The 15,473-nt window shown below is 43.5% G+C and overlaps 1 protein-coding gene across 4 annotated transcripts in view; it reads right to left on the bottom strand.

Moving 5' to 3' along the window:
- Positions 1-15,473, bottom strand: part of LOC130293500 (Golgi integral membrane protein 4-like) — a 125,779-nt gene that overhangs the window by 64,101 nt on the left and 46,205 nt on the right. For all 4 annotated transcript variants that reach the window (XM_056542276.1, XM_056542277.1, XM_056542275.1 and 1 more), the window contains exons 4-6: positions 11,102-11,155; positions 8,162-8,312; positions 4,895-4,977 (exon numbers count right to left, since the gene is read on the bottom strand). In XM_056542276.1, coding sequence (XP_056398251.1) covers positions 4,895-4,977; positions 8,162-8,312; positions 11,102-11,155 — 288 coding nt within the window. The remainder of the gene's footprint in view (positions 1-4,894; positions 4,978-8,161; positions 8,313-11,101; positions 11,156-15,473) is intronic.

The following is a 15,473-nucleotide window of genomic DNA, read 5'->3' as shown; positions in this document are numbered from 1 at the left end:
TATTGCTACCGCTCTTTGTATTCTCAGCTTGACTCAAAAGAAACAAGGGAGGAACTGAATAAATCCTGTGGTTTTACAGACCACTCTTTCTTTAAGATGTCCTTTTTAACCTCACTCCCTGGATGTTGTCATGCCAGATGCATTTAACTTGCCAAACGTAACCTTAAATTACAAATCAGCAATCGCTCCAGGTCTGCTAGAAGCTGAAAATGTCGAATTATTATGCAAATATCCTTCCAGCTTCTTAATTAAATAGCATGTTCTCTAAGCCGATTCAACACCGCGTCCGCCTGGTACCAGCATTTCATTTACTTAGATGGCTCCCAAACAATCAATAGCCACATAGTAGAACGAGGAATTGATTCACTCCTTCATTTTCATGGCCACACGGAAGGTAAATTGTCAATTCACCTTTGCCTATTTGTAATTCAAATGACAACAAACCTGAAAAGATAAATGCAATCTGACAGGAAGGCCCAGAGTGGACGATAATTAAAAGTGGTAAACAGATGCCCCACCTAAAGCCTGGCACAAGGCCCTTTTGGGTACATTTGTTGCAATCAATTAGCATCTGTGAATTAAATGGGCACTGTCAGATCCAAAATCTTTTTATATCTTGTTACTGATGAAAATTAAAGACCTTTTGTAACACGGTTGTTTAATTTTTTTTTTATATTTAATAAAGAAAACGGCTCCTTAAAATCCCACCACTAGGGGTCCCCATACCTACTGGGACACTAAACAGTCCTGCAGCAGCATCAGGACTCATCACAAGGGAGGGACGCGCCCCCTTCCCCTGAGAGGATTCCTAACACTGTGAGCTAATGAAAAGAGGGATTTTTATAACAAATATAGGTGATTGAGGCATAAAAATACATGTACATGGTCAGGATTAGGTTGTGATTAGGTTAAGTATTAAAGGGGTACTCCGGTGAAAACCTTTTTTCTTTTAAATCAACTGGTGGCAGAAAGTTAAACATATTTGTAAATTACTTCTATTAAAAAATCTTAATCCTTCCTGTACTTATTAGCTGCTGAATGCTACAGAGGAAATTCCTTTCTTTTTGGAACACTGATGACATCACGAACACAGTGCTCTCTGCTGACATCTCTGTCCATTTTAGCAACCATGCATAGCAGACATAAGCATAGCAGACATATGCTAAGGGCAGCATGGTGGCTCAGTGGTTAGCACTGCTGCCTTGCAGTGCTGGGGACTTGGGTTCAAATCCCACTGAGGACAGCAATAAATAAAGCGTTATTATTATAATAACGTCAGCAGAGAGAACTGTGCTCGTGATGTCATCAGCGAGCATTCCAAAAAGAAAAGAATTTCCTCTGTATTATTCAGCAGCTAATAACTACAGGAAGGATTAAGATTTTTTAATAGAAGTAATTTACAAATATGTTTAACTTTCTGCCACCAGTTGATTTAAAAGAAAAAAGGCTGTCCAAGCATGCTGGGAGTTGTAGTTTTGCAACAGGTGGAGGCACACAGGTTGGGACATACTGTTCTTAGAAGATAGTTTTCAGCAGCATGCACCCTACGGGGAGAAACAGTGCTCTGCTGAGAGTTTCTCCACGTTTTTTGTATCAATCGGTGGGAGTCTCAGCACCCAAACCCTCTGCCAATGAAAAGTTGACAGATCAAAAAAAAATAAAAATAAATTACGAAACAGTAACACATTAAAATGAGGACCTGTCATCTCTCCTGACATGTCCATTTCATGGAGAATGCAAATCTATACTAACAATTCTGCAATTCTGTTACTCCTCCTAAAAATGTACGAATAAACCAAACACAAAGGGGGAGATTTATCAAAACTTGTGCAGATTTACAGTGGAACAGTTACCCATAGCAACCAATCAGATCGCTTCTTTCACTTTTAAGAGGCCTCTTTAAAAATGAAGGAGGGAATCTAATTGGTTGGTATGGCAAACTGTTCCACGGTAACTGCACAGGTTTTGATAAATCTCCCCCTTTGTGTTACCATTTCCCTTATTAATTGGTTATGTTCCTACACATTCTGATTAAGTAGTGTTAGACTGTGTAGGGACACACCCCAATGACAAGGAGAATGGTACCCCCTGGTAGTTCACTCAGGGCCGCCGTCAGGGGCCCTGACAAAAATGAAGATTAGGGGGGCTGTGCTAGTTCTTCTACTTCCGGAGGCGGATTGACAGGTCGAACACTGACCGAGCCAGAGAGGGGGTCCGCCACTGCCAGAGCCATTTATTTTTTATTTTTTGTCCAATGTCTGAGGCGCTGAATGTCTAGGAGGAGAGCAGAGGGGGATGCTCCTCCCCCTTCCCTTACGCTCCCCTCAGTGCTGCCCTATTGGTGGAGCAGGAGCGTGCTTAGTTTCCTGCTCCACCACAGACACTGACACCTGCCACGCCGCTGGGAAGAGGAAGCCTTCCCGTACCCCCCACTGGTGCCACCTAGAAAATAAGTAACTATGTATCTGTCTATCTATCTCAGTGTTTCCCAACCAGGGTACCTCTAGCTGTTGCAAAACTACAACTCCCAGCATGCATGCCTTTGGCTGTCCAAGCATGCTGGGAGTTGCAGTTTTGCAACAGCTGGAGGCACCCTGGTTGGGAAACACTGGTCTACCTACCTACCTACCACTAAAATGTATTTATCTATCTATCTATTTACTATTGCATATCTATCTTCCATATCTATCTATCTATCCATCTATCTCATATTCAGGTGCAGACTGACAGGTTGGGCACCCAGGCACTGCCCAATTGCCAAGGCCTGAAAGGGGGCCTGCAGCTTTTTCCCCCCCTCTTTATTTTACCTTTAGCCTACTTAGAACGACAGGCCGGGCCAGGCCAGAAAGGGGGCCCACCACCAGTTCCTAACCCCAAGTTTACCCCTGAGCCCCTAGTCACATAGACGGTAGGACGGGCTGCGGGCCCTTTAAAATCATCACAGGGGCTGTCAGGGGTGGGCACTATCTACCTGGGCGAGAGGGGCACTATCTACAACCTACCTGGGGTTATTAGCTACAAACTATTTACTTGGGGTATTTCCTACCTGGAAGTATAACATACTGGGGGAATTACCAACAACCTACCTACTTGGGGCATTACCAACCTACTGGGGGACTCTGCCTTATAGGGGGGGATTGCCTATCTACTGGGGGCATTACTTAATAGGGGAAGGGAAATTACCTACACATCACCACCTTGCCCCTTTCTCCTCTATATCACCCGAAGGTATACCGCTGGATCCTGGGCTAGGCACAGGGGCAATAATGACTCCGACGCCAAGTTACGGACAATTGTAGTTCACTGAGGTTAGACAGATGGAAAAGTCTATACAGTTCAGCCAGGGCCCACGGTGGTGACCATTGACTTCAGAGACTTTAAGGGCTTGCTGGGACTTGTAGTAGGACTGGACAATTTAATGCAGGCCACGCTAACTTGACAGTTGCTGACAGGGACTGATGACTGACAAAGCTATGACTATAGCTCACTTGCAATTGACTGTGGCTGCAGACTGGACTTGAGGCCTCCAATGACTCTGGACACACACACTAGGACTCAACTTCACTGCACTGGACCTCATCTTAGCAGAAAAGAGCAGAGCTCAAAGGGGGAGATTTATCAAAACCTGTGCAGAGGAAGAGTGGTGCAGTTGCCCATAGCAACCAATCAGATCGCTTCTTTCATTTTCCACAGGCCTCTTTAGAGGCCTGTGGAAAATGAAAGAAGCGATCTGATTGGTTGCTATGGGCAACTGCACCACTCTTCCTCTGCACAGGTTTTGATAAATCTCCCCCAAAGAGAGTGAGTGAGCTCCACCCAGGTATTATATAGGGAGACTAGCAGGGAGCCCATAGGTCACCCCTGGGATCACCTGATCACTGATACCTCCTGGGTAATAATCACATGGTACATTTCTTAAAGCAACAACACATTATATATTATAATATATTGCAAAACATATATACAAGGGGGGGGGGGGGGGGGGGAAACAAGTACAAGGGGCCGTGGGGACACTGAAGGGAGGGTGCCGGATAGGGCAGCAGGGGTACGGGGTAACACATCCCGTACTGGGCCACCACAGATATTTACTAAAATACACATGTCAAGAAAGTTGCCAGGTCTGCATTAAAGGAGTTTCTCATTTAAGATGTTCACATACTATCCATAGGATATTTGTGATCAGTTAAGGTCTGACCCTTGCACCCCCCAACAGTCAGCAGAATTAGGGGGCCACAGAACTCCTACTGATGTCATTGTGGCTGGGGTGATTTACCAGGCACAGCTACAAGTAAGTTCTATTCTATGAAAACTAAGTTGTCTTATGCATTCAGGCTTTTCAATATATCTGCTTTATGACAACCAATATGGATGCCACTCTAGTTACCACACAAAGTTGTCTCCCCTGCCCCTTACAAGCAAACCTATGTGAGATAACCGTAGGAGGAGCTATAGTTAATGGTTGCCACTCAGCTTTCCCAGGAGCAGATAGAAATAAATTCTAAGTAAATAAAACAATAATCAGAAATAAACAGTGGTTGTATCTAAAATACATCCTGTCTGCAATGTTGGTTTAGTGGCTTTTCTGCAGATTGTCAGTTCTCTTACTTCTGTAGGAGGGCTACTTTCCGAGCATTTTATGGCCTATAACACTCAATATGCCAATTTGACGCTCCCTTACATTTGATCCCCATAGACCAGCGGGACCATAGACATCCACTGAAATCAATGGCCACCGAGTTATGAAAGCTTTGAACAATACCATGGTTGTATGGTGGCACAGATTTCCTAATGTTCCATACTAGGGGTCTTAGGCCCATAAGCCTCCATACAGCACAGTATTCTAGAAATATTTCCTCCCACAAGCAATGCTTCTGCTCCTCGTGGGTGGAGTTACCTGTGCACTGAGGAGCTGAGTGTGGACATCCTGGTGCGCCCTTCTAAGTAACTTACTCTCCTCCCGAAGTTTTAATATGGTATCTAAAAATAATAAAAATACAGGGATTAAGAGAAATGATGTGGCATAAAAGAAAAGACAAAACAAGTGATTATCATTGAAGCTTCTTCTCTGCACAAACAGGTTCTGCAGCAGCTGGGAGTTTTTTTTGTAAACCAAATATAGGGGTATATATATATTATACATATACATATATATATTATACATATACATACATATATATATATATATATATATATATATATATATACACACACACACACACACACACACACACACACACATATACAGTCATGGCCGTAAATGTTGGCTGAAATTTTTCTAGAAAATGAAGTATTTGTCACAGAAAAGGATTGCAGTAACACATGTTTTGCTATACACATGTTTATTCCCTTTGTGTGTATTGGAACTAAACCAAAAAAGGGAGGAATAAAAGCAAATTGGACATAATATCACACCAAACTCCAAAAATGGGATGGACAAAATTATTGGCACCCTTTAAAAATTGTGGAAAAATAAGATTGTTTCAAGCATGTGATGCTCTTTTAAACTCAACTGGGGCAAGTAACAGGTGTGGGCAATATAAAAAGCACACCTGAAAGCAGATAAAAAGGAGAGAAGTTCACTTAGTTTTTGCATTGTGTGTCTGTGTGTGCGCCACACTAAGCATGAACAACAGAAAGAGGAGAAGAGAACTGTCTGAGGACTTGAGAACCAAAATTGTGGAAAAATATCAACAATCTCAAGGTTACAATTCCATCTCCTGAGATCTAGATTTGCCTCTGTCCACAGTGCGCAACATTTTCAAGTAAATTGCAACTCATGGCACTATAGCTAATCTCCCTGGGCGTGGATGGAAGAGAAAAATTTATGAAGGTGTCAACACAGGATAGTCCGGATGGTGGATAAGCAGCCCCAAACAATTTCTAAATATATTCAAGCTGTCCTGCAGGCTCAGGGAGCATCAGTGTCCACGTGAACTATCCGTCGACATTTAAATGAAATGAAACACTATGGCAGGAGACCCAGGAGGACCCCACTGCTGACACAGAGACATAAAAAAGCAAGACTACATTTTGCCAAAATGAACTTGAGTAAGCCAAAATCCTACTGGGAAAACGTCTTATGGACAGATGAGACCAAGATAGAGCTTTTTGGTAAATCAAATCATTCTACTGTTTATCTAAAACAGTAAAGAAAAGAACACGCCTTCTTTACTGTGAGGACTGTGAATTTATGGAACGGTCTACGTCGGACAGAGGAGACCAAGATAGAGCTTTTTGGTAAAGCACATCATTGTACGGCTTACCGAAAACGGAATGAGGTCTACAAAGAAAAGAACACAGTACCTACAGTGAAATATGGTGGAGGGTCAATGATGTTTTGGGGTTGTATTGGTGACTCTGGCACTGGGTGCCTTGAATGTGTACAAGGCATCATGAAATCTGAGGATTACCAATGGATTTTGTGTACGCACTGTACAGCTCAGTGTCGGAAAGCTGGTTTTGCCTCCGAGATCTTGGGTCTTATGTCAAAAAGCCCCCAGAAATGGATGGCAACAAAGTGCTGGAGAGTTCTGAAGTGGCCAGCAATGAGTCCAGATCTAAATCCCATTGAACACCTGTGGGGAGATCTTAAAATTGCTGTTGGGAAAAGGCGCCTTCCAATAAGAGACCTGGAGCATTTTGCAAAGGAAGAGTGGTCCAACATTCCGGCTGAGAGGTGTAAGAAGCTTATTGATGGTTATAAGAAGCCACTGATTTCAGTTATTTTTCCAAAGGGTGTGCAACCAAATATTAAGTTAAGGGTGCCAATAATTTTGTCCAGACCATTTTTGGAGTTTGGTGACATTATGTCCAATTTGCTTTTTTTCCCTCCCTTTTTTTGGTTTAGTTCCAATACACACAAAGGGAATAAACATGTGTAGAGCAAAACATGTGTTACTGCAATCCTTTTCTGTGAGAAATACTTCACTTTCTTGAAAAATTTCAGGGGTACCAACATTTACGGCCAAGACTGTAACTCTAAAACACATTTGCCCTCACATATTACCAGGGATCAGGTTTGTGAATTCTTTGTCTTCAGCACAACAATAGTATATGCCAGAGCTGCACCTTTGGAGCCATAGTCATAATCAATTACATACATAGCAATACGTAATTTAGGTCTGAGGGGGTAATGTGTCTCCTTAGTAAGACCACCGAGTGGGCGAAGGAAGTCTAAGAGGCCAGGCAATGTTCCCCCTGTGGAAATTGTATGCAAAATAGCTCTCATCCAGAAAAAAGCAGGTTCTCTAGTGCCACCTGTTGGTCCTTGTACAAACCATTAAAGAGCCTTAAAAGAGGTTGGCCACCTTTTCACATGTTTACTGAAAATTCATGAGTTGGTGCCCGATGGAGGAGCTTACACGTCACTTTACTTCCTCCATAGCAGTACACTGCACATAAGCAACAAGTAAAGCTACAGTGAAGGAGGCAACATGACCTTCTATGGTCACATGCAACTCCATAGGGTGCCATCTTATGACTGGATGAGCAGTCTGGACTACCAACAAGGACGGTATTTGGGAGAGAAGCAATGCTGCATTGTTCTACATAACATGGCACCAATGAAGCCACTATATACCATTAAAGGGGTACTGCAGCCAGAATTAACTTATCCCTTATTCATAGGATAGCAGATAAGTAGCTGATCGCGGGTGGTCCGACCGCTGGGCCCCCCGTGATTTCCCGAACAGGACCCCGTCCCACTCAGTCAGGAGCATGTGTCATCTACCGCTAGATGGCACCCGCACTCCATTCATTTCTATGAGAGTGCCGATGATGCCCGAGTTCTGTACTCGGGTCTTTTCAGGGCTCCCATAGAATTGTATTGAGTGCGTATTGTCTAGAGGTAGACGACACATGCTCCTGACTGAGTGGGACGGGTCTTGTTCAGGAACCCCAAAGGTGGCTCCAGCGGTCGGACCACCCGCGATCAGCTACTTATCTGCTATCCTGTGGATAGGTGATAAGTTAACTCTGGCTGCAGTACCCCTTTATGTTCCACATTATATTGGTCAATATGATTTGCAGTAAGTCTAGAAAATGGTGGCCAACCCCTTTAAGACATGATTATGTATATTGGCTGAACCAGAGTCTTCTCCTGAATGAGGTAGATTATCCTGATAACATCCTGCAGCTTTGTATGGAGAGATCTGACACTTACCTTGCAAACCCGCAATCTCATTCTCCTTCTCCCTCTGAAGTTGGCTCAGTTGTTGAGTATTTAGTTCTACGGTTTTGCGATGTTCTAGTTTTAAGTTGCTGTGCTCCACCTGTAAGTCCGACAGCTGCTTCTTTATTTCTTCATTCTGATTCTAGTAGAAAAAATAATAAGATGAATAAGTAGGAAGTGCTAAAAAGGTGTTTGCTGACTGTTGCCCCCTCCCTTTATAAGGGCTACCGAGCTACTAAGATGGTGTGGGGGGGGGGGGGGGGGAGTAACAACTGCTTAAAGTACATTTATGGCTCAGTAAAGTAGGTGTCCCTATTCCAGCATTTTCATATATCCTCACTGCACCTGCATTAAAGGGGTACTCTGCTGGAAAACATTTTTTTTTTTTTTTTTTTAATCAACTGGTGCCAGAAAGTCAAAAAGATTTGTAAATTACTTCTATTTCAAAATCTTAATCCTTCCAGTACTTATCCACTGCTGTATGCTCCACAGGAGATTCTTTACTTTTTGAATTTATTTTTTGTCCGACCACAGTGCTCTCTGCTGACACCTCTGTCCATGTCAGGAATTGTCCAGAGTAGGAGCAAATCCCCATAGCAAACCTATCCTGCTCTGGACAGTTCCTGACATGGACAGAGGTGTCAGCAGAGAGCACTGTGGTCTGACTGAAAAGAAATTCAAAAAGAAAATAAACTGTCTGTGGAACATGCAGCAGCTGATAAGTACTGAAAGCATTAAGATTTTTAAATAAAAGTAATTTACAAATCTGTTTACATTTCTGGCACCAGTTGATTTAAAAAAAATGTTTTCCAGCAGAGTACTGCTTTAAGTAATACAGTAGACTGGCACTACCAACACGCCAGTACACATCTATGCCAAATAGTAGCAAACAGTCCATAGTAGAGAAAAATGGCAATAAAGTGTAGCTACACCAATGTTAAAACTACAGTACTTTAATCGAAGGATACAGACAGCAAAGGAAGGCGACGGCCGTTTCACGGTTCACTACCAAAGCAATTAAGAAGCAGTAGTGAACCATGAAAACGGCCGTCAGCTACTTTACTGTCTGTATCCTTTGACTGTGATCGCAATAAAGGAGTATTTTTACCGTTGGCAAGTGCCAATGTAATATCTGGAGCTGCCCATTAAACAGTTCACAGTAGATACCAGGCAAAACTTACATCTTCTCTAGCACAATCTCCAGTAGTAGAATGGCACCGTGTGTAAACTTTAAAAGGGTGCCAAGCTTTAAAGATCACATGTAATCCAAATAGTAAAGGAAATGAAACCAGAACTCCAAAATAAAAAAAATAAAAAAAGGAGATTTTCATCCTTTAAAATTGGGAGCGTCTTATATGCCGGAGCATCTTATATGGCGAAAAATACGGTATATATGACAGTGCCCATTTAAAGAGAATTTGTCAGTTCATATGTATGACAGAAGCTGCAGACACCGTCAGATAGGTGACAGGACAACAATTTCAAACATAGTGCTGATGTGTTGGATATTTTTATTAAAATATTATTTTCTCCTTGAAATCAAGTGTCAAAAAGGTGGGACCAAACTGTTTAAATGCCACAGCATCGTGTGTCTCCTGAGTCCCCTTCCTTGTCCTGGTTTATTGAGAGGGAAGGGATACTGTGACACTTAAGCAGCTCAGCCCCACCTCCTGGGCACTTGAGCCCAAGTAGAAAATTACAATTTTATAACTTGTGGCAAACCTATTAAAATGGTATGTTTGACACCTGACAGTGTCTGCAGCATGTCATAAATAGGAGCTGACCAGCTAAACTGCAATATTTGACATATTTCTTAAAGGGGTTATCCAGGAAAAAACTATATATATATATATATCTCAACTGGCTCCAGAAAGTTAAACAGATTTGTAAATTACTTCTATTAAAAAATCGTAATCCTTTCAGTACTTATGAGCTTCTGAAGTTAAGGTTGTTCTTTTCTGTCTAAGTGCTCTCTGATAACACATGTCTCGGGAACCGCCCAGTTTAGAATTGGTTTGCTATGAGGATTTGCTTCTAAACTGGGCGGTTGCCGAGACAAGTGTCATCAGAGAGGACTTAGACAGAAAAGAACAAGAACAAGAACTTCAGAAGCTCATAAGTACTGAAAGGATTAAGATTTTTTTAATAGAAGTAATTTACAAATCTGTTTAACTTCCTGGAGCCAGTTGATATAATAAAAAAAATTTTTTCCCTGGAAAACCCCTTTAAGACTAAAGTGAATTTGGAGCTCTATCATAGAAAATATATGCTCCAGCTCTGATAATATATTAAAGTGCAACGGCCACCTCCATACAAGGTACAGATGTGCAGTCACTAATAGTTAGGGCATTGATTCTGGATTCAGTCATAAGCTGTGAGTTATGTGTACGTATAACACTTACTAGAGCTTTCAAAAGCCTTTGTGTGTTTCACTCTGCAGCTCAGAGTTTTAGATAAGTATGTAATCTGATCCCTCAGTGATCTGATATTAAAAAGGACCAACTTTTGGTAATCTCCCTTTTTCCCCTTCATAGTTATAAATCAAATTAATAAAAAAATTGTGCATCATAGGACGCAGGTCACTGCTAGCCCCCCCTGCCACCAGATGTCCTACAGGAGTCATGTGGTCTGCCTATGGGAGTGAGAAGAGAGCCCAATGCTCTATTCACTCTATTATTATTCTGGCACTTCAGCAGACAATGAATTTAGCGACAGCTGAGTTTGTGCACTGCCACTCAATAAAAAGTTCCCTTTGGGAGCCCCATTCTAAAAATCGCAGTGGGTCCTAATGGTTGGATTACCCGGGATCAGACAGTTTTCCCCTATGCTGTGGATGGGGTATAATTTCCCATTGACTCATAATTAAGGATAGTCGACTTTATTGGTTAAAGAATTTGATAGTACTGGAAATATGAGGTTAATTGTTCTTACCTTGAGAATCTTGTGTTGTGAGCTAAGAGCCCCATAGCGATTCATAGAATCTTGCTGAAAGAGGCAGAAAACAGGGTTTTATTTACTATATTATAAATCCTTCTAATTTATGTTTTATAAAAGGTCTTAAACATCACTTACACAGCACATGGTCACGCTCTACCACTGGAGCTAGAGACACTGGCTTGCAGCTGCAGCTCTCCACTCCAGTGATTGGCACTGGGCACCATGTCTGGGCCCCATCTCGTCTGTTTACCAGGCTTCAGTGATGGCATGGTATACTCAAGAGGTCCTGTTCATACTAAGATCCCCACTGTGACCTGGGATTGGATACTATGTTTTTTTTTGGATGGAGTCTGAAATGGAGGCCCATAAAGAAGCCTCTGACACAGATGTGAACAAAGCCATAGATAAACCATAGTTGCCCGTCTCTGAGAACACCACACTGGTGAGTGTATGATATCGCAGCTCAGCTCCATTAAAGGGGTACTCCAGTGGAAAACATTTTTTAGTTTTTAAATCAACTGGTGCCAGAAAGTTAAACAGATTTGTAAATTAGTAGTAAACAAAGAACAAAAGGTGCCCTGCACTCACCGCTTAAATCCAGGTAATCCTGTTCCCATCTCGGGTCACTGCTCGAACACGGAGGACATGGACAGTGGAGCGCTCAGAGGCGACTGCCGGCGGTTTCACACATAGGAATGCGCTTCATCCGGCCTCCTGAGGCCGGATGAAGCGCATTCCTATGCGTGAAACCGCCGGCAGTCGCCTCTGAGCGGAGGCCGGATGAAGCGCATTCCTATGCGTGAAACCACCGGCAGTCGCCTCTGAGCGCTCCACTGTCCATGTCCTCCACGTTCGAGCCGTGACCCGAGATGGGAGCAGGATTACCTGGATTTAAGCGGTGAGTGCATGGCACCTTTGTTCTTTGTTTACTACTATTTGGTGACTGCGGTCTTTATTGTCCTAGCACCTCCGCTGCCAGGTTGGCTTTCCAGACTAGCGGGACGCCGTCTCCATCTCGTGGTCTTAGGAGGTTTAAGGTACCGGTGCCATTTCCCTTTTCTTTGTTAAGTTTTGTAAATTACTTCTATTAAAAAAATCTTAATCCTTCCAGTATTTATCAGCTGCTGTTATGATCCACAGGAAGTGCTTTTCTTTTTGACTTTCCTTTCTGTCTGACCACAGTGCTCTCTGCTGACACCTCTGTACATTTTAGGAACTGTCCAGAGCAGGAGAGGTTTTCTATGGGGATTTGCTCCTACTCTGGACAGCTCCTAAAATGGACAGAGGTGTCAGCGGAGAGCACCGTGGTCAGACAGAAAGGAAATTCAAAAAGAAAACGACAACTTCCTGTGGATCATACGGCAGCTGATAACTACTGGAAGGATTAAGATTTTTTAATAGAAGTAATTTACAAATCTGTTTAACTTTCTGGCACCAGTTGATTGAAGAAAAAATGTTTTCCAGTGGAGTACCCCTTTAAATTCTAAGGAGGTCAATTGCAATATAACAGGTAATTCGTGAACAGGTGTGGTGCTATACTTGGAAACTATCTAGGATAACTCCTTTAAAAGATCTCCGGATCCTGCGCTGGACATTCCTAGTAAACAGGAGCCTTTGCTGCCAGTGAGGCATTTCCCATATACAGCCACTACAGGGGAAATCTAGTATTACATGGAAGCTGTTCAGATGAATGACCCTCCATGTAATACAGGGTGATTCAAAAAAGGACGGTGCAAAATTATAGCCTCAGTATTTATTAACGTAAAAAGAGGACTATGATTTTCAGTAGTGTGCAGTTCTGTCCAAACGTGTGCAGCATATCCTCCGATATGGACTATACTGTTTAAAGGGGTACTTTGCTGCTCAGCGTTTGGAACAAACTGATCCGAATGCTGGAGCCAGCGCTGGGAGCTCGTGAGGTCATAACCACGCCCCCTCATGACGTCTCGCCCTGCCCCCTCCCACAGACTTGCATTGAGGTGGCGGGGTGTGACATCATGAGGGGGCGGAACAAACTATTCCGAAAGCTGTAGCCGGCGCCAGGAGCTCGTGACATCATAGCCCCGCCCCCTCATGACGTCACACCCTGCCCCCTCAATGCAAGTCTATGGGAGGGGGCGTGACAGCATGTGACATCATGAAGGGGCGTGACTATGACGTCACGAGCTGCCGGCGCCGGCTCCAGCGTTCGGAACAGTTTGTTCCAAACACTGAGCAGCGGAGTACCCCTTTAAGTGATGTGCTGTCTCAGGTCAATCAGGGGTGGCAGATACAGAGTACTGGATGTCACCCCACTGAAAGAAGTTGCGGGTGTTCTATCTGGTCACACTACATTAGCACATTTCCAGTTTGACTTGTTTTCTATGGGCCACATAGCTTTGTTTTTCAGTCATCGGCCATTTACCGTTGACGTTACTCTTTCTACAGGCACCATCCTACCTGAATCACCTTGTACAAAGACGACTAATGTCTGTCAATGACGTCCATATAGGTAGTGATTATCTTCATGAGGCGAGCCTAGCAAAACTACACATGTAATGCCTACTGGAGGGCCTAGGGGGCAGTACACCAAACAGAGATCCCCCCAAGTGTATCACATTTGGGAAGTGTAAAAAAGGAACACACTGCACAAGACTAACACAGAGGCCCAGAGTTATCAATATGCCTGGAGCCAAAACTCTGAGGCTTTTCCCAGAGCAACCAATCACAGCTCAGCTTTAGTGTCTTAAGGAGCTCTGGTAAAATGAAAGCTGAGCTGTGATTGGTTGCTATGGGCAAAATAAGACATTAAGAGTAGGGAAAATATATAGCAAAATATGCTATGTGGGACCCTACCCTAAAGGGGTATACTCCGGAGGGAAAGAAATTCATATCAACTGGTTCCAGAAAGTTATACAGATTTGTAAATTACTTCTATTTAAAAATCTTAATCCTTCCAGTACTTATCAGCTGCTGTATGATCCAAGAGAAGTTGTGTAGTTCTTTCCAGTCTGACCACAGTGCTCTCTGCTGACACCTTTGTCTGCAGGAGCTAATCCCCATAGTATGCAGAGGTGGCAGCAGAGAACACTATGGTTAGACTGGAAAGAACTACACAACTGGAGCATACAGCAGCTGATAAGTACTGGAAGGATTAAAAGTTTTACATTGAAGTAATTTACAAACCAGCACAACTTTCTGGCACCAGTTGAAAAAAAATAAATAAATAAACAAAATAAAATAAAAATAAAAAAAATAAAAAAAAGGTTTTCCCCTTTAGTACCCATTTTTAAGGCTGCATTCACACCACGTTTTTGCAAAACCATTCCGGTATACGCTTTCAATTTGAAAATCGTTCGGAAGCGTATTGAAAATTGTACGCAATTGACTCTCCATTGAAAACCGTATGCCAAACGATGCATCCGGTTGTGTACTTTTTGCGTCTTGTACGGTTTTGTCTGTTTTTTTCCCGTACCCAAAACCGTAGCCTATCACGTTTTTTTTCTCCAGGTGAAAAACCGTATTGAAACCGTACACGATTCCTTTAACATGGGAGTCAATGAAAACTATGATGTAGAACTGTATGTGCGTACGGTTCCATCAGGTTTGCACAATATGGATTTGTACATGCGCAGTGCACACCAAATGGAATGAAAAGTTAAAAACCTATACCGTATATACTCGAGTATAAGCCGAGTTTTTCAGCAGTTTTTCGTGCTGAAAACGCCCCCCTCGGCTTATACTCGGGTGAATTCTCCGCCTGTCAATCCCTTCTCAGTGGTCTTCAATCTGCGGACCTCCAGATGTTGTAAAACTACAACTCCCCGCATGCCCGGACAGCCATCGGCTGGGAGTTGTAGTTTTGAAACCTCTGGAGGTTTGCAGGTTGAATATCACGGCAGCCTTCATCATCATCCAGACACCCCCTTTAGTTTTCTACTCACCTCCCCTTGGTGGGAAGGAAGGGTAAGCTGGTCCGAGCCATCTATGCTGCAGGAACCGTCCGGTGGGGAGGATTAGTCGTTCCGGGCTGTCCATTTTCACAGGGGGGGCCCTCTTCTCCACGCTCCGGGCCTGCCCCGGACTAATGACGTTGCCTTGAGGACGACGCACAGGGACGCGCATGAACGTCCCTGTGCGTCGTCGTCAAGGCAACGTCACTAGTCTGGGGCCGGCCCGAAGCGGAGAAGAGGGCCCCTAAGAGTGGAAAAGATGGACAACCCAGAACGACTAACCCTCCCCACCGGACGGTCCCTGCAGCATAGATGGCTCGGACCAGCTCACCCTTCCTTCACACCGAGGGAAGGTGAGTAGAAAACTAAAAGGGGGTGTCTGGATGATGACGAAGGCCGCAGTGGTCTTCAACCTGCGGACCTCCAGAGGTTTC

Source organism: Hyla sarda, chromosome 10, assembly GCF_029499605.1.
Source record: "Hyla sarda isolate aHylSar1 chromosome 10, aHylSar1.hap1, whole genome shotgun sequence".
Classification (NCBI taxonomy): domain Eukaryota; kingdom Metazoa; phylum Chordata; class Amphibia; order Anura; family Hylidae; genus Hyla; species Hyla sarda.
The sequence above is the reverse complement of the archived record's forward strand: the minus strand, read 5'-3'. Positions and strand labels throughout refer to the sequence as shown.